This window comes from Marmota flaviventris, chromosome 6, assembly GCF_047511675.1.
Source record: "Marmota flaviventris isolate mMarFla1 chromosome 6, mMarFla1.hap1, whole genome shotgun sequence".
NCBI classification, from domain to species: Eukaryota; Metazoa; Chordata; class Mammalia; order Rodentia; family Sciuridae; genus Marmota; species Marmota flaviventris.
The window spans coordinates 116,191,734-116,211,532 of record NC_092503.1 but is presented as its reverse complement, the minus strand read 5'-3'; the positions used below and the strand labels follow the sequence as shown (position 1 = coordinate 116,211,532).

The 19,799-nt window shown below is 41.2% G+C and overlaps 1 protein-coding gene and 1 pseudogene across 3 annotated transcripts in view; one reads left to right on the top strand and one right to left on the bottom strand.

Moving 5' to 3' along the window:
• The first annotated feature begins 2,290 nt into the window (after positions 1 to 2,290).
• Positions 2,291 to 19,799, top strand: part of Rnf8 (ring finger protein 8) — a 46,650-nt gene continuing 29,141 nt past the window's right edge. The window contains exons 1-3 of one of the 3 annotated variants that reach the window (XM_071613439.1): positions 2,291 to 2,307; positions 2,778 to 2,983; positions 11,588 to 11,716. In XM_071613439.1, the coding sequence (XP_071469540.1) occupies positions 2,873 to 2,983; positions 11,588 to 11,716 (240 nt within the window). In that variant the 5' untranslated portion in view covers positions 2,291 to 2,307; positions 2,778 to 2,872. Of the gene's footprint in view, positions 2,308 to 2,692; positions 2,984 to 11,587; positions 11,717 to 19,799 lie in introns of those variants that run through there. The other 2 variants (XR_003583878.3, XM_027943669.3) reach the window with 2 other exon arrangements.
• LOC114099364 (ribose-phosphate pyrophosphokinase 1 pseudogene) lies at positions 5,358 to 6,301 on the bottom strand (annotated as a pseudogene).

Sequence of the window (19,799 nt, the reverse complement as noted above, 5' to 3'; positions counted from 1 at the left end):
AAAATAAATATCCATAGGTCTATAATGATATTAATAAATTTGGGAACAAATAAATAAACAGGAGGAGTGACAAACCTTCTTTATAGAGAATCCCACTCTCTTTCTCTCTTTTCAGTACTGGGGATTGAACCACTGAGCTATGTCCCCAACCCTTTTTATTTCTTATCTTGAGACAGAGTCTCACTAAGTTGCCAAAGCTGGCCTCAAACTTGTGATCCTCCTACCTCAGCTTCCCGAGTTGCTGGGACACCATCCCCTGCCCCATTTGCTCTTAAAGAAGTGGAGCTTAACTCCCTACTTCTTCAGCCGGGCTTCTAATATTGACTTTTTCCAAAGTATACATTATAGAAAAGGAGAAACAAGAGTAAGTTTACAGTGGAGAAACCTGACAAACACTACCCCAGCCAGGTGCTCAAGATTAACATCGATAGGGATTATTTGTGTTGATAGCATGTACCCCAGATATGAGTATGGTGGTTTACCTTCATGGTCTTCCATCTCAAAGTAACCCTGGTCTAATTATAAGAAAAACATGGGGTAAGTTACAACTGAGGGGATTCTTCAAAATACCTGCCAGTAGTCTTAAAATTGTCAAGGTCATCCAAAGTAAGGAAGGCTGAGCATAATACTCCCGTAATCCCAGCAGCTTGGGAGGCTGAGACAGCTGAGAGAGGAGGATCACAAGTTTGAGGCCAGCCTCGGCAACTAAGCGAGGTCCTAAGCAACTTAGTGAGACTATGTCTCAGGGAAAAAAAAAAGGTGGGGGGAGGCTGGGGATATGGCTCAGTTGGTAGAGTGCTTGCTTAGATGCACAAGTCCCTGGGTTCAATCCCTAACACCAAAAAAAAAAAAAAAAAGGTCTAGAGATCTGTCACAGGCAAGAGAAGCCTAAGGAAACACAGATTAAGTGTCAAGATGGCCTCTATGTGCAGTTGCTGGGATAGAATGCTAAGGTGGGAAACCAACAGACACACATCCATACATCCGCAGTCTAGGGAAGCTTGTCCAGACTGCGTCTATGGCTCCCCCTCATTGTCCTGGCCCTCTGTGAAGATAGGGGCTGCAGTTCTTGATCTTATAGTGCCACAAAGATGAATCAATCCAAGCTGGGTTTGCAACCAGAGTTAGGACATTAGGCTTTGGAAACAGACTAATTGTCTTTTTTTTTTTTTTTTTTTTTTTAACACAGGTGTGCTGGGGTACTGAGGATGGAAACCAGGGAGGGCCTCAGGCATGCTAGCTCAGCTCTACCACCCAGCTCCATCCCCAGTTCCCCCATTTGTTACTTTTCAAACCAACAAATTTGTTTCTTTTTTACTTTTCAAAGTCACAAATGTGTTACTAAACCTCCCTATGTCTCTTCTTTTATCCTCCCCAAAGTAGGAGTTATAATTGTAACCACCATCATGAAATAGTTCATGAAGAACTCTTAAAATCAAGTTGGTAGGAGGTTTGGACTAGTCTCTGGTTAGTGCTCAATAAATGTTAGCCCTTAATTGTTATACTTTTTATTATTCATTTAGTACACTTTTTTTCTGATAGAACTTACTATAACTAAATTATTAAGCAGGTATTGGAAAATTGAGAAAGCAAAAGGCAGCACTGAGCTATCAGAATAGTTACTACAGGTAGCAACTATGACCCTATACTGGAGAATCCAAGGGAAGGAGTTGAAATTGCAATTAAAAAAAAATTAATGGCTTACAGAGGATAATTTACATACCACAAAATCCACCCATTGGAAGTGTGCATACCACAAAATCCACCCATTGGAAGTAAACTTGTACAGGTGTGCAATCATAACAATATACTTTTAGAACATTTCTATTACTACCCCCTTCACAAGCTCATTTGCATTCAACACTCACTTCCTCAATTAGCCACTGGTACCTGTGCTTCCTGTCTATGTAGATTTGCCTAGAATAAAATTTAAAAATCCACTAACAAAAGGAGATCGTGCAAAATGGATGAAATTTAGGAAAAGAATAAGCAACCTAAAATGTATCACAAGTGTGTGTGGGAACACACCTGTAAACCCAGCTACTAGGGTGTCTGAGGCAGGACGATGGCCAATTCAAGGCTAGCCTCAGTCATTTAGCAAGATCCTGTCTCAAAAAAAAAAAAAAAAAAAAGGCTAGAGATGTGGCTCAGTGGTAAAGCGCCCCCACGTTCAATCTCCAGTATCACTCTCCACCTCCACAAATCTCAAGTTATTTTAAAAGTAGGTCAAAATGGGTTGGGGGTGGGGCTTACTGACAGACCAGGTATTTCAAAAAGCCCGGCGCGGGCGCGGAGGACGGACGCGAGGTGATGGGGAGCGATGGGGTCCCGCTGGGGCGACCTGGGGGTGGAAGAGAGCCGGGGAACGGGAGCGGCGGCGTCGGGGCGGCTTATCCCAGCTCTTTGGGGGGGCAGAGGCAGGAGGATGGGAAATTCGGCAACTGAGATACTGGGTGAGGGAACGCGGGCTACAGTTTAAGTAACAGGGTTATCATCATCACGATGTGGCCATAAAGCAAAAAAAAAAATCTTTAAAAGGGGAAAAATAAGGAGCGGTTCCAGTTCGGGTGCGTAAGATTGGGGTGAGTTGTGAGGAATTTGTGACGCCAGAATCACAGCTGTGGGCCAGCCTGCCCCAGCCGGGACTAGCACCTGCGCCACCCTACGCGCAGGCGCGGCGCTCCAACTTCCCGGCTCCGGGTGCACCAGGCCCGCAGCCCGAGCTAGAGTTCGCATCGATCCCGATCTCCTAGCGATTGCTTCTGTCTGTTGTTTAGGTATGGCGCCGGCGAGGAAACCGAGGGACGGCTGGAACCGGGATCGGGACCAGAGTTTCGCCCGTTGCTGAGCGGCACCCAGGGCCTAGTGGGCTATGGGGGAGTCTGCTTCCTTGGTCACTGAAGACCACGCCGGTGGCCGGAGCTGGTGCTTGCGGCGGGTGGGGATGAACGGCGAGTGGCTGCTGCTGGAGGACGGACGCGAGGTGAGGGCAGGGGGTCCTGTTGTGGGGAGCGATGGGGTCCCGCTGGGGCGAGCTGGGGGTGGAAGGGAGCCGGGGACGGGAGCGGCAGCGTCGGGGCGGCTGCGATGAATGGGGAAGCCGGGGGATGGGAGAGCGAGTAGCAGCAAGAGGTGGGATCCTGGGCCGCGTAGTGAGCGTGATCGCGGGCGCGCGGTGGAGGGGTCTGAGGCGGGAGGTGTTGGGGGAGAAAGATGAAAGGGTTCCACTCGGGGGAGACCTTCGGAGCCCCGGAGGGCGGTGGGGACCGGGTCCAGGCCCATGGTGCCGAGGGGGGAAGATGGCCCCTCTAGGGCGGCTGGGCCGGAGGGCGGCCGGAGCTGGTGTACGCCGACCGCGGCGTGGAGGAGCAGGGCCGGGCAGAGCAGAGGCCGGGGCCGCGCCGTTGGGGTCGCCCGGAGCCCGCGGTGCCGGCCACGGAGGCGGCGCGGCCCGGACCGAAACGCCGCCCGAGGTCTGATGCGGTGTGAACTTTTTCGAGTTTATTTTGAAACCGATTGCGAATTAGATGTGTCATCCTTCAGGTACTCATGTAAGAATGACTTCTTTCTTTCCGTCTCTTTGAGGTAGATCGGCTGGTCGGGATGGGTCACGTTTAGCCTGGGAGTCTGGGTGCCTCCAAGTGGCGCCCCCTGAGATGGGTCAGGATGGGGATTCAGAGTTCTCCCCAGAGGTTGCTGACACTGTTTGATAAATGCAGATGAACAAAGAATAATAAATTCATGTTAAAAATAAAAACAAAAAGGAAGGGTGAGGCCTGGTACCAGTGGGGGAGGGGGCGCTAGAAGTGGGGTGGTAGGGAGAGAATTGCAGACAGCTTGGAAAAAACTGGGTCAGGAACAAGCTCTCGGTGATGAGGAGCCATTTGGGTTTTGGAAGTCTCTGTATGAAAAGTTCACTTTGCGGTAATACTGAGTGGTAGTGTTGTAAGTTAAATAAGCCTTGATTATTATTTAGTTTTAGTTAGGTCTTTTTTTCTAGATTATTTTTTTAAGGTTTTTCTTATAAGCCATCTAGTCTCAATGTAGTTTCCCAGATATTTATCTAGTGCTTATGTTATTTGGTGTACTTATAAGACAGACAGATGATGACTTCTGTAGTCAAAGAGCTTATGGCTTGAATGAGAAAATTTATACAGTGAAGCAGTCTGACAGTATGTGGGCTGAATAATTAAATGCCAAAACGTGAATTATTTAGTAATAGTCTAAAGCACTAGTTCCTTAAGTCAAGGAAGGCTTCAGGTCCAGCCTTAAATGTTGCTAAATAAAGAGATTATGAAGGGTTACTTTGTGTATAATTTACATACATTACTTGATCTGGTCCTATAGATGAACTGCACACACACAACTGCGTGTGGCAGTTTAATAGTCAAGTGTTAACTTATTCCTTTTTTTTTTTTCTTCGCACACAGACACTTTATTAGTTTCCTCTACAAGAGACAGTAACATCAAACTTTTAACAGAAATGTCAGGTCATTTGAGAGGCCAAACAGATTCTAGGAGGGAAGACCACCTAAAACTCATGACCACCATTAAAGTAGGAAGGTTAAGCTACAGCAAATTATCTAACGTGAATGTTAGCAATTACACAGCAGGAAGCAAGTTTGTGTTCAGAAGACTATGGTACAATGATAATTTGGGCCCAAGAGGGTATTTGGCCATAAAAAGGTCAAGATGGCTAAAGGTAAAGTCATAGAAAGGAATTGGCACAAAGGGACTACATGCTATGTGGTCAAGCAGATGGCAATGAATCAGGGTTCTTCCTCCCTAGAAATATTGGCTGCACTGTGCTACCCTCTCCCCCATGGTGATCCTACCCAACTGTTGTTTGCTTTTTTTTTTTTTTTCAGGCTGAGCTGCCTGCTCCTGCCTTAACACTTGCTCAGCTATGGAAATAGGTCTATGAAAAGCCCAGGGCTCTTGTTGTTAATTTAGCTTAGATCTTAGAGAACTTGTCACACATGGGCTGCTTTGTTACTAGTTGTTCTGACAAGGAAAAATCTCCAAAGCATTCACATGCAGAGTCTGAAAGTCCTCAACCATTCAAACAGCTTTATTCAACATCCTTAGAAGTCTGAAATCTTGCAGCAACTGAACTCTAGTTAGAGCTGTAAGATTCACAAAATCATTAAGGAAGCCAGAATGAGACAATGCAGTTAAGAAATCCCAACAGTTAATATCAATCTGTCTTTCCCCAATTTACAAAACTCTCAATTACATGATATGGGATGTAGAAAGCTATATAGGAGCAAGCTGGGTCTTCTGAATTTGTCATCAGATACCAAGGGAAAGAAGGAGTGGGGTTGATTTTATTTTTTAAAAAGCCTCAAGTTATTCTGTTATAAAAGAACATGGCTGAACAGGTAGGAAACAGATTCCCCATTATGAGTTCTCCTGATGGCTTCTGCAAGGATCATAGAGATGTCATTCACCACCTGTATTTTGGAGCAGTGCTTGCTTCATCTTGTCCTCCTGAGGTATGGTATCGATGAACACTACTACTTCAAAACATACATTACTGATGCAAGAAATGCCTGGCCCAGAAAAGAATTCATGAGTCAAGATAGCATGAACTCTGGTGGCTCCAGCTGAGAGAAGTTTGTCAGCTGCATGGCAGATGGTACCATATGTGACAGCCATGTCATCTACAAGGATAGCCACCTGATCTTTCACATCTCCCACTAACACCATGTGGTCCACTTCATTGGCCTTCTTCCATTCCTTGTGAAACAAGGCAAAGTCCACATTCAGCTGGTCTGCAATGGAGGTCACTCTTGGTTCCACCAGCATCAGGTGACACAATAGTGCAGTTCCTCCACTCTGAGATATTCCCCCTACTCCACTTCAGGACAGCTGGCTCTGATGTCCACTAGGATATCAAAAAAGCCCTGATTTTGAGAAGCAAGATCCATGGTGATAATATGATCTGCACCAGCTACAGACAGCGTATTTTTAACAAGCTTGGCTAAGATTGGAACCCGGCTCTTATCTTTATCCTGCTGGGCATCTGGGAAACGTGGGATGATTGTAGCAATCCAGCTGGCTAAAGTGATCTTGCAGGCATTAATCATGATCAAAAGCTCCATTAGATTGTTGATTTTACCACAGCCACTCTGATTGATGTAGACATTATCTCCATGTACACTTTCACCAGTTTCTACACGGGTCTCCTGGTTGCTGAATTTCTTGGTTGCACCTTGCCTAGCTCTAGGCCCAGGTGGTCAGCAGCTTTCTGGTGTAAGTCCTGATGGGAGCTGCCACTGAAGATTTTGATATTTGGCATCTTGGGCACTTACCCTAGGTGCTCTTCACTCAGCGATCGCTGCTGCTGCAGGGTTCTGAACTGAAATCGACTCGGAGAGTTAATATTAACCACTAACCTTTGCTACTGCGCCATTTTCAAGTGTTAACTTATTCTTTTAGATCAGTTCAATGAATTACTTCATTAATTTCTCCTGAATAGCTTGGGAGGTAGTCCTGGATTTTGCGGGAGAAGGGAGGATAAGGGAAAATAATGATGTAAGACAAGGAGTCTATAAAGCTGGGCGTGGGATTATGTTTGTAATCCCAGCAATTTGGGAGGCTGAGGCAGGAAGATTGCAGGTTCAAGGCCTGCCTCAGCAACTTAACCAGGCCCTAAGCAATTTAGTGAGACCCTGTCTAAAAATAAAAATGGCTGGGAATGTAGTTCAGTGGTAAAACAACATTAATCCCCTTTGCCAAAACCCAAAAACCCAAGTCCATAAAGCACTTCTAGATATGTTCTAACCTATTTGATAGATTTGTATGGGCCCACCTCTGTGGGGAGAGACCAGTACAAACCAAGTGAATGGAAAAAACATACTGGGGACATTATGGCTTGCCTGGTAGCCTGTGTGTAGAAGCTTGCCAGGCCTGGTTGTCTGCAAGGTCAGGTCTTAGACAGTAGTTAGAGCTTAGCCTATAGTGTGTGTGAAGAGAGTCTGAATTAAAGCCAAGATGAAGTCTTACAGTAATGGTTCTTAAACCATTAGTTGGTTTGCACAGATTTTTAAGAGGTGTGGTGATATCATTTAATTATAACAGCAGTCAGTTCCCCACCTTTCCAGTTCCTTTCAAAGTTTCAGATTTTGCAGATGAAAAAATAAAACATGGCTTCCCTCATTTTGTTGAAGGGAATACTATAGTAAAATTATCTGTTGGTCATGGTATTTTAAACTTTTTAATACCTGTTCAGAGTTCGGTGTAAAAACAAATGTTTTATTGCAAATTGACTAGTTCTTAGGTCCTATAACTATCAACCCTAAAGCCATAATATCTTTTTTTTCTTGTTTTCTTCTCTCATATCTGGTTTTCTTAAAGCTTTCTGCCCTAAGTGGGTTGAAAAAGGGAAAGAATGGTTTTCATCTGGGAAACAGCAGGAGTTGTGCCCAGGTGGAAAGGGTAGCATTAGTGAAGGTGGACAGGGTCAAGATGAACTTCTAGATCAATAATGTCAACATGCTCAAAGGCTTGCAAAACTGTTGTAAATGGATTTCCAAATGAGCATGGCTGTACTCTTTTAACTGTAGTATAGGTGAAATATCAGAATGCTAAGGTAGATTCTTGGATGAAAGAGTGAAAGGATGTGAAAAAAATCTTTTCTGGATTTGCAGTCTGTAGAAGGCAATTCAGAAAAAGGCACTCCTTTGTTTTTTCTGTACTATTTTCCCTGGTGGCAATCAGGCTGTTTTCCCCTCAAGTATTAAAATGGCAGGTGGAAATTTTTTTTTTTTAATTTTTTTAATATTTATTTTTTAGTTTTTTGGGTGGACACAACATCTTTGTATGTGGTGCTGAGGATCGAACCCGGGCCGCACGCATGCTAGGCGAGCGCGCTACCGCTTGAGCCACATCCCCAGCCCCTGGAAATTTTTATTTCCTCTGGGGGAAGAAAAAAAAAAAAAAACTATCAAAGCTGGGTGCGGTGGGTGCAGGCCTATAATCTCAGCAACTCTGGTGACTGAGGCAGGAGGATCACAAGTTCCAGGCCAGCCTCAGCAATTGAGTGCGTTCCTGAGCAACTTAGGGAGATCCTGTCTCAAAATCAAAAATAAAAAGGCCTGGTGATATAGTACTGTGGTAAAGCACCCCAGTTCCAAAAACAAAAAAGAAAAATGAAAGAAAGCTACCAGGATGGAAATTCATACTGAATGTGAATGACAGGTAATCTTTATACACTTTCCTCCCCCAACTATGATGGGACCAAACCTCACGCCTCTTGCATGCTTAGCAAGGGCTCTACCACTGAGCTATGCCCCAGCCTTCAGAGGAACTTCTATAATTAAATGTTAAACTGTCAAAAGCTTCGGACAAAAGAGTTTTGGTAGAGATGGCCACCACAATGTTTTAAAGGGAAACAAGTCTGATTTTTAAGAGTTCCTAGCTGGTGCTCCATATTTTCAAGTGTAATAATTTAGCTTCCAACTTCTGACCTAAAAAATGTCCATTCTAGAATCTGGAAGGACCCATAGGCAAGATCTCTTTGTCCTTCTATTCATTTAGAAATATTTGATGAACACCATGTCCAGTATAGGAATACTGTGTTAAAAAAAAGATAAAGTCCCTGCTCATGAAATTTATGTTCTAGGAAATGCGGAGGGGGAGGTCAAACAAGCAAGATAATTTAATCATGATAAGTGCATGCTAATAACGGCGGAAGTAGTGTAGACAGCAACATTAGATAAGGGTAATCAGTGTAGGCCTCTGAGGAGTTGAAACTTGAAAAAGATGAGAAAAGTAGCCTATGCAAAAGTCTGAGAAAAGAGTGTCTTAAGAAAAGAGTGTTTTAAGCAGAGGGGACAAGTAAAAAAAAAAAACCCTCCAGTAAGCTGGAACTTGGAGGAGGTTAAGGAACAAAAAGAAGGCTCAAGTGGCTGAAGAAGCAAGCTAGTGTTGGCAGCCCAGTATGAGTCTGAGACTAAAGAGGAGGTCAGGACATTCAGGGCCTTATAGTCCATGGGAAGAAGTTTGGATGGTAGAAGGATTTTAAAGAAAGAGAAATGATCTGATTTAAAATTTTTACATCACCACTGATGCTACATGAAAAATACAATTTAAGGGAGCTAGAGTAGGAGCAGAAACAGCAGGTGGCCAGGACATTTGGACTCAGATAGTATCTGGAGAGGTAGAAGTGAATAGATTATGAATTATGGCCAGTAGAATTACTGATGTTTTATTGTTTATTTATTTATTTTTGGTACTAGGGATTGAACCCAGGGGCACTCAACCACTGAGCCACATCCTCAGCCCTTTTTTTGTATTTTATTTAGAGACAGGGTTTTACTGAGTTGCTTAGGGCCTCGCCAAGTTGCTGAGGCTGGCTATGAACTTGGGATCCTCCTGCCTCAGCCTCCCAAGATGCTGGAATTAACAGGTGTGCCCAGCAGATTGCTAATGTTTAAAATGTGGAGATGAGGAATAGATGAATCAAAAATGACTTCTAGATTTTAGGCTGAGCATTTGGTTGGATGACATTGTCAATTACTGAAATGAGAATTTGGGAGGAGTGACTAGATTAGGTCAGAGACAGTCAAGGTAGACTTTTATTTTTCCTTCTCCCCCTCCTCCCAGGGGTGCTGTACCACTGAACTACTTCTTTGAGCCCTTCTTAAAATTTCAAGACAGGGTCTTGCTAAGTTGCTGAGGCTGGCCTTGAATTTGAAATCCTGCTGCCTTAGCCTCTTGAGTGGCTGGGATTACCAGGGTGCAATGCCATACCTGGCTTCATTAATCTTTAAGGAACTGAAGACAAGGATGATTCTGAAAGATTTTCAGAAAGAGCAAAGAGGGTAGGTCTTAGAACCCCACAGACTTTCTATGTATGTGTGTGTATGTTTCTGGGGATTGAGCCCAGGGTGTTCTTCCACTGAACTATATCCCCCACCCTTTTCAAAACATTATTTTTTATTTTGGGAAAGGATCTTGCTAAATTGTAGAGACTTGTGAGCCTCCCGCCTCAGCCTTCCTAGTCACTGGGATTATAGGCATGCACACTGTGTTTGGCTAAAAAACCACAAACTTTAAAACTTCAATATTTCCAGTTAAGGTTGTGGAAGGGGTCATTAAAGAGAGCACTTGTGCACTGAAAATAATAAGCAGGAAAGATCTGGATCTAAGAAGAATTTCATTTCCTTCTTTCACAGGGTTATTATGAACTTGACAAGTCCATCAGAAAATATGATAGATGTGAATTTGGGCTTCTTTTCAATCTTTGCCAGAGGCACTCAACACTTTCCTTATGGCTAAGATGGAGGATATTGACTCAGTGCAAAGACTTTTGGTTGAATTTTAATTGATTGAAAGTATACCTAAGTTATGTGGGAGAATGTTTGCTAGGCTTTCCCTGAGAGCTTTGTTTTTGGCTACTTCCCATTTCAATATTTTTTTAAAATATTTATTTTTTAGTGTAGTTGGACACAATACCTTTATTTTATTTATTTATTTTTATGTGGTGCTGAGGATTGAACCCAGGGCCCCACGTGCTAGGTGAGCGCTCTCCTGCTAATCCACAACCCCAGTCCCCCAATTTCAATATTTTTTATCTGTGTCTTGAGTGAAGGTACAGAATGAACTGCCATGTTAATTTGGTGAGAGACTGAATCTAGAAGGTATATTGAATATGTCTGATCAGATGGCCGCTTAAAAATTCAGAAAAGTCTTGACAAACTGGTGTGATAGCCTAGACTAACAAGATGAAATTTAATAGAAATCAATGTAAGGTCCTACACTTGAATCCAGATTTTCCCAACTAGTCAAGTATAGAATGGAAGAGACATGACTTAGCATAACAATTCTTGGGGGAGGGGAGACCAAGAAATATAATCATTTCTAAGTCTGAGATTACATTGGCAGAGTACTGTATCTGCTGTGGAAGCAAATGCAATTTGCATTCTATGCTAATAATATCTAGAACTGGGAAAGTGATAACTTGAATTTGACTGTGTGGTAAAATTACATTTAATTTTCTTAATACAGTATCCAGGAATAAAGACAAACCAGGAGTCCTTTCACAGACCCATTAGAATGACAGACTCAAACCCATCCCCTGGGAATTAGGTTGAAGTAATTGGGAACACAGCCAGGGAGAGAGAAGTCTCAGTAGACATTTTATAGATGAGGTGGAAGGAGGATTAGATATTTTCTGATGGTCCCCAGTGCAGAACCAGGGCCAATAAATGGAATTTGTAGAGAGAAAGATCCAAGTTATAGCCATTAAAAAATCCTAAGGCCTGACTTATATAAAGGCAGTGTTCAAGAAGAGTTGATGGGCTTGTGTAGAAAGAATTCTTCCATGTTATGGCTTCCTGAACCAGATAACCTTTCAGGGTCTTAACTTCCTTCAGCTTTTTCTTGTCACAGTTTCTTGACTTTCTACTTGGTGGCTCCCTTGGCAGCTGAAGAGGAGATAGCAAATGAACTGTTTGGATTCCACAGGAATCTGGTTTCTCAAACTGGGGCTTGTGTACACTGTTGGTTGATAAGATATAAAGGACCTCCTTTTTCAGTACAATGATTGATTATCTCTCTTGCATCGTTGTTGTTTTCCCAGGTGACTATAGGCCGAGGATTTGGTGTCACATACCAACTGATATCAAAAATTTGCCCTCTGATGATTTCTCGCAACCACTGTGTTTTGAAGCAGAATCCTGAGGGTCAATGGACAATTATGGACAACAAGGTACAGGAATTCACAGATTCACCTAATTGCTTTTATTTATTTTTAAATTAATTTTTAAAAATTTCTTTCTTTTTTTTTTTTTTTTTTTGTTATAATTTTGATTATGCCAAGATAATTTCTAATGCTTGGGTTGAAATTTGTTACCATGAAGGAAATATCTGAATTGGGGATGTAGGTCTTATTCCAAAAACTAGGCTAAGTTACTGGAGGAATTGACCCTTTTGAGATGCAGAACTCTGGGAATCTGCTGAAATTTCTGTAGTGTATCTACAGCTCAGGGGACAGGAGAGGAGAAAGAAAGTGAGCACTTAGCTCCTTTCCTTCCTCACTCCTTTAAATCAGAGCAATTCCCTCCCTCATCTATTTCTCTTTCTCTATTTTTGGCATTGGAGATTGAACTAGGGCCTTGCATGTGCTAGGCAAATGCTCCACTGATGTACATCCCAGTTCTCCTCCTTTTTTTTTTTTAACTGTTTTACATATTAGTAAATTTACAAATTAGTAAATCTTCTGTGGAAGATTTCCTTTGGGGAAAAAATAGTTGTTCTGCTTTAAACAAATTTGAAAAACACTGCTCTAGTGGTCAGTATACATGGTACAGTTGAATGAAAAATACCAGGTTAGGTCATATATAACTTCAAAAAGGCCCAAAGGAGGGGAAATAGTATATAAAACCCAGCAATTAAGTACCTTGCTAGCCTGATGTGGTGGTACATGCCTATAACCCAGAGATTTTGGAGGCTGATGTAGCAGGATGACAAGTTCAAGGCCATCCTAGACAACTTAATGAAACCCTGTCTCAAACTTTTTTAAAAAATTAAAAGACCTGGGGATGTAACTCAGTAGTAGAGTGCCCTTATGTTCAGTCTCCAGTACCATAAATAAACAAACAAGGGAGAAAAAAAGAAGTATGAAGAAGTACCTAGCTACTCAGGAGACTGAATCAGTAGGAGTGCAAGTTCAAGGCCAGTCTGGATACCATAGCAAGACACTGTTGCCTCCCCAATCCCCTCCAAAAAAAGACTTACCTAAAGTGCAGATAGGCAGATATACTAGTACCCATGAATATAATGAAAGACTGTGAAGTGAGAGAAATTCTAATATGAACAATTAAATTTAAGAAGTATGAAATATCTTTAGATATCATTTTATACTGCTTCACTGCTCTGATTGGAAGGATTTTAAAGGTACCTGTTAGAAGGGAGGATATCCCACAAGCCTGCCCAGCAGACTCATTTTGCATGCATAAATCTACTAGATGTAAGCTGTTGGAGAAAGTATGTTTCTGGTCTAGAATTAAGTTGAGTTAGCGCTGCATTGAAGAAGCTAATTTAAAAGCTAAGTGAATTGTTTCAATATTATTTGTAAGGTACAATGAACAGAATAGAAATTGGTACTGAAATTATCTAGTTTAACCCTTTCTGTGGACACAGATACACCTGAGCCTCAGAGATACACTATCCTCCCAAACTGGTGAATGAGTGAATAACTGGTGAGTTAGTGAATAAGCCATGACTTAAACTCAAATTAAGATTCTCTACAGTGCCCTGTTGATAAATATCAATAGAGGACATAAACAATTTGCTATGCTAGTTTCATGATTTTAAAAAATTGAAAATTATGCATATCTAAGCTGTAAGTTTTTTTCTTTCTTGGTACCAGGGATTGAACCCAGGGGCGCTTAACACTGAGTCACATCCCCAGAGCCTTTTTTCTTTTTTTTTTTTTAGTTGTAGTTGGACACAATACCTTTATTTATTTATTTTTATATGGTGCTGAGGATTAAACCCAGGGTCTCGCATGTGCGAGGCGAGTGCTCTACCACTGAGCCACGATTGCAGCCCCCTAGTACTTTTTTATATTTTATTTAGAGACAGGGCATATATATATATATATATATATATATATATATATATATATATATATATATATATTAGTTGTAGTTGTCAATACCTTTATATATTTATTTTTATGTGGTGCTGAGGATTGAACCCAGGCCCTCACATGTGCTAGATGAGCGCTCTACAGCTGAGCCACAAACCCAGTCCCTAGAGATAGGATCTTGCTGAGTTGCTTAGAGCCTTGCTAAGTTGCTGAGGCTGTCTTTAAACTCCCGATCTTTCTGCCTCAGCCTCCCAAGCTGCTGGGATTACGGGCATGAGCCACCATGCCCTGCTAAGGTTTTTAAAGCCTCTAATAGTTTATTTTGAAGCACCTTAGGAGCCGGGAATAGTGGCATGTGCCTATAATCCCAGCACTTGGGAGGATGAGCCAGGAGGACTGTTTGAACCTGGGAGTTTGAAACCAGCCTGGGCAACATAGTGAGGCATCCTCAAATAAATAAATACATAAATAAAAATAAAAATTAATCTTTAGGAAGGATGTTTTCTTCATCAGAGTTGGCCATTCAAGAAATGAATTAGTGCAATAGAGGTGAATTCTCTGCTGCTGCTATCTTTATGCAGATATCTCATATCTTTGGTTATGAGCCACATGGATGTGATCCATGTATGGGATTAGCAGATTTTAATAGGTTGGGAAGCTACCAGCTGACTCATGTAGTACTCCTGGAATGTCAGCCACAGGGATGATAGAAGCAGCCTGTGTTAGCAGTAGGTCATGGCTGTGCTCTAGGGTTGCACTCCAGTGTTTCTTCGTACCCTTTCTTGTAAGGCTGTCATGATTATCATTGTGACTCTTTATGTCTCAGTTGGCTAATTTGGAGGAAAGATAGGTTCCTCATTCTTCCAAACCTTTTCTGTACAATTGGTTTAAACCTCTTAGTTTAGTTGGGTCTTTTTTGTTGTTTTGTTGTTTTTTGGTACCAGGGATTGAACCTAGGGGCACTTAATAACTGAGCCACATCATCCCCAGGGTCTCACTAAGTTGCTGAGGCTGACCTTGAGTCTGTAATCCTCCTGTGTCAGCCTCCTGAGCTGTTGTGATTACAGGCATGTGCCACCTTGCCTGGCATAAACCTCTTAATTTTGATTCTGTTTTTGAGGTGACTGGCTTTTGGGAAAAGCTATGACAAGGGTTTTTTGTTTTTGTTTTTGGTGGAGTTGGGGAGCATGGTACTGGGGAATCAAACCCAGGGCACTCTACTACTGAGCTACACCTCCAGCCCTTTTTATTTTTTATTTTGAAACAAGGTTTCATTAAGTTGCCGAGGCTTGTGATCCTCCTCCTTTATTCTCTCAAGTAGCTGGCATTACAAGCTTGCACCACTGTGCCTGCCTAGGAACAATTTTCATAAGTAAACCCCTTCCCTCATTTGTTTACTTACTTATTTGGCTTGACAGATGCTCCCTTTCCTTCGGGCTTTTTTTCTGGCACAATAGTATTGCAGTTGTCTTCTGCTGATGAGAGATTTGAATTTCTGCTGCAAGATATTATTGTTGTGGTTATTTTTGAAGTCATTCGTCAAGTCTCTCTTTAAATTATTTTTTATTATTTTGTGTGGTTCTGGGGATTAGCCCAGTACAGCAAAACAAACACACACACACACACAAAAAAAAAAAAAAAACAAGAAAACTGATGGTAGTATTACAAAATTTAGAACTTCAAAAGATACTGTGAGATGAATGAAAGGCAGACTCAGTAGAATGTTTGCTGTATAACCGACAGAACTCCAAATCTATTAAAAAAAAAAAAAAGGCAAAATGGAAAAGACAGGCACTTCACAAAAGAATGTTCCAAATGTTTGATATTCATGAAGTTATTCAGCTTCATTAGTGTTCAGGGAAATCAAAGCTACAATGGAATACACTGCACATTCACCAGAATGGCTAAAATTAAACTGGTAGTGCCAGGTTCTGGCAAGGATATGGGACAAGTAGAGTTCTTTTATATTTGATGGGAATAAATTGATACAACTATTTTGGAAAAGTATTTGACATTGCTTACTAAATTTAAACATATTTAGCTCATGACACAGTATTTTCTCTCTCCAGAAACAACTGGAATGTCCATCAACAAAATGGATAAACAAACTGTGGAGTAGTCTTATATCTTATAATGAAACATTATACTATAGTAAACATGAATGCATGACGACACTATCCAACAATATGGATATATCTCACAAGCATAATATTGAATAAGAGAGTAAATGTACATATATGTGTGTGTGTGTGTGTGTGTATGTGGCTTCTTTTGTGAAGCCAGACACACAAAATACTATATATATTATACATACATAATCTATATATCTTTTTTCCATTTTAAACATTAAATGTTCAAAATTATGTAATGTTCAAAACTAGGCAAAGCTGACATGCTTTTTTAAGATAGTATTATCTAATTTTATTTATCCATTTCATTAGGAGCAAGGACCTTGCTTATCAAAACTGCCAAAAAAGAGTACTCTGCCTTTTATCATTATTATTTTGTAAATAAATTTTTCCAACTTAATTTTTGAGAAAAGTATAATTTTCATATTCCTACTAAGATGCCAGTGTTTTAGATTTTTTTTTCACATGGCATTTGTTTGAAAAGAGTAAACCTTACCCGGCCCCCCTTACCAGGTCAAACAAAAAGAATCCAAAGAAACAACTCAAAATGCCTGTAAAATTATTGCTTTTCTTTCTCTAATGCAGGTGAGGCTACAAATAGAAGGAAATTTGGTAAATAAGTTACAGTTTGTGCTTGCTCCTTCTAATGTGATTGCATGTCCATGAGTGTCAGTCAGTGAGACAGTCTGATACTGTGGGTAGCATTTGTTCAACCTGGAACACTGAGGAAGAAAGCCACACTGTAGACACAAGGAAAATGAATCGATCCAGTCTGTCTAAAGAACAACATTGAGAAATGGTACTAACACCTTCTTAGAACATGGAAATAAAATATAACCCCGTCAGAGGTACCTTGCCAAGGAGCATGTTGAAAGTCCAAATAGCACCATTCATCAGTGTCCTGGGTCTTATGGCAGCATCTCGGTCAGTTAACATAGGAAACAGTGAATTTCAGAAACTACTTCTATATATCAAAAGAGTGCATGGAAAAAATGCACAGATCATAGACAATCGATGAACATAAGCTACTAGGCTTATTGCATCTATATGAAAAAAAAAGGCGTGTGTTGAGGGAGAGACTCCCAGCCTCTGCAAGAAGCAGTCGAGAGCTGAGTGAGTGGAAAGGTAGGAGTGGACCCGTTGTGTGAGCACAGTAGGAGTTTGAGTTGAGAAAGAAAGTGTTGTAGTTAACCAGGCCTGTTCACTACGTGGGTTCACAGTGTGAAATTCTATGCATTTTTCTTGAGTCAGAATGATTAAAAACTGGTTTGATGATACCTTTTTGTTCACTGTAAATTCTCTCTTCTTCTTTTTTTTTTTTTTTTTTTTAACAATGCTGGGGATGGAACCCAGGGTTTCACACATTATAGGCAAGTAAGTGCTCTACCACTGAGCCACATTGCCAGCCCTCCACTGTGAATTCTAAAGCAAGGCTCAGACTCCTATAGTTTCTTCTTTATTTTAGTGGGGGGGAGTACCGGGGATTGAACTCAGGGGCACTCAACCACTGAGCAACACCCCCATGCCCATTTTGTATTTTATTTAGAGACAGGGTCTCACTGAGTTGCTTAGTGCCTCGCTGTTGTTGAGGCTGGCTTTGGACCCGTGATCCTCCTGTCTCATCCTCTTGAGCGGCTAGGATTACAGACAGGTGTGTGCTATTACGTCAGGCTTAGTTTTTGTTAGTTTCGTCTTCTTCTTCTTTTTTTTTTTTTAAAGAGAGAGAGAGAGAATTTTTTAATATATATTTTTTAGTTTTCGGTGGACACAACATCTTTATTTTATTTTTATGTGGTGCTGAGGATCAAACCCAGCGCCCTGCGCATGCCAGGCGAGCGTGCTACTGCTTGAGCCAAATCCCCAGCCCTTAGTTTCTTCTTATACTCAATGATTTAAACAGAAAAAAAAAATCCCATTTAGGATACCATGGCCTCATCAGTACCCATATGCTGTTTGCAAAACAAATGGAGATGTTACAATTAAGAAGAGTAGAGGTGGCTTGGCACAGTGGTACACACCTGTAATCCCAGCTGCTAGGGGGAGGCTGAGACAGGAGGATCACAAGTTCAAAGCCACTTCAGCAACTTATCGAGACCCTGTCTCAAAAGAAAAAAGGTGAAAAAAAAAAAAAAAGAAAAGTGGAGGTAACTGGTACTTGGGGAGTAGAATTCATTGCTGCCCAGTGGAGTCAGGGAGATAGTGTTGGTCTCTTCTTGTGATTCACTTCCTTTGGGACAGGAAGTCTTCCCACAGGAAACCTTTCTTCCATTTCCTTGCCTGCAAATGGATCTTGACTGATCCAGACATAGAGTTCTGGATATTAAATGGTTTTGGAGGCTGGATGTCCAAATAGTAGAAGTCTCTGGAATGCCTATAATTTTTTTTTTATTTCATGGTTGTTATAAAAGATATATTTACTCTGTAATTAGTTATTTATTTGGGCACTTTTACGCCTGTATGTTGTACTTTTATTAAAGACTTATTTATTTAATTATTCATTTGAGTTTTTTTGGAATACTGGGGTTTGAACTCAAGGCCTCATGCATGCTAGGCAAGTGCTCTATCACTGAATTACATCCCCAGCTAAAAATGACTTCACAAAATATTGACCAATGCACACCTTTTAGGATTTCTAAAATAAAACTCAGTATCAAGTTCTGGCGAGCATGCTGAGTAACTCGAACTCTTATACGTTGCAAGTAGGAATATAAAATAGTAGCTCCACTTTGAAAAACACTGATGGTGGGCTGTGGTGATACACACCTGTAATCCCAGTGACTCAGGAAGCTGAGAAAGGAGGATTGCAAGTTTGAGTCCAGCCTCTGCAAATTAGTGAGGCCCTTAAGTAACTGAGTGAGACCCCGTCTCCAAAGAAAAAAATAAAAATTGGGGGTATGTAGCTCCATGATAAAGCACCCCCGGGTTCCACCTTCAATCTAAAAATAAAACAAAACAAAAAACCAAAAAACACTTTGGTGATTTTTTAAAAAGAGTTAAGCAGTACATTTATCTAGTTTCCTATTTCTAAAATATTTACCCGAGATTAACAAAAATTTATCCTCTCATAGCAACTTGTACATGAATGTTAAGGTGGTTTTATTCATAATCATCAAAAACTGGAAAAACAACTAGGGAATGGCTGAATTCTGTTACTCATACACTCAATACTACTCAGCAATAAAAAACTAAACTCCTCTGATAATGCAGCAACATGGAGAAATCTCAGAGCCATTCTGCTAAGTGAAAGATGCCAAACTTATCTAGAAAACTCCAAGAAAACATTGCCTTGGGGCTTTGGGTTTTCACTGTTTTTTACAATTGTTTAAAAGTAGCTGGATAGAGATTGAGCTTTGAGTAAAGTAACGTGTCTGGAGGGTGTGCCCTATCCCATCTTTTTTTGCCATTGATGGCTTGGAGACTGCAGGGTGGCTGAAAGACTTCAGGCAGGTTTTTCCTCTGGTTATAATTTTGCTGCTGCTGGACCTTGTCCAAGCTGGTGACTATGAAAACCAACATTAGAAAATCCTTGAACAAAGCATGATTAATGTAAACCATTGTATTCGTGACCATATTCCTGGGCAAGGCTTGACTGTCCTAATCCAGTCATAGTTTGTTCATCATTTTGTAGTCACCTTTGGAACAGACCTGACTCAGAGCTGTGGTTCAAATTATACCACTAGGTGTCACCAGAAAGTGATGAATGGTTAAACAGAGGGATCCAAGGATAAAATGTATTGGGAAATTTTTGAGAACTTATTTTGCAGGCCAAAAGAACCCTGTTAAGACGGGTTAATGCAGAGAATCCAGTGGAGGGCTGCAAGACATCTCAAAAGTTTGCTTCAGTTTCTTAAAGGTTGCTTGTTCCTTCTAGCCTGGAGCTTCTATAACCTATTTATGCTACTTTTTAAGACTTTTCTTAAATTTCTATATACAGGCATCAGGTGGCCACCTATATCACGTTACTTTGCCTGAGACCTTTTTCCTACGTGTAATCTAAAATCAACTTTTATGTTCTAAAATTGTTCTCAAATGGATTGTTCTGGCTCCATCCCCATCCTTTGTTTTTTCCC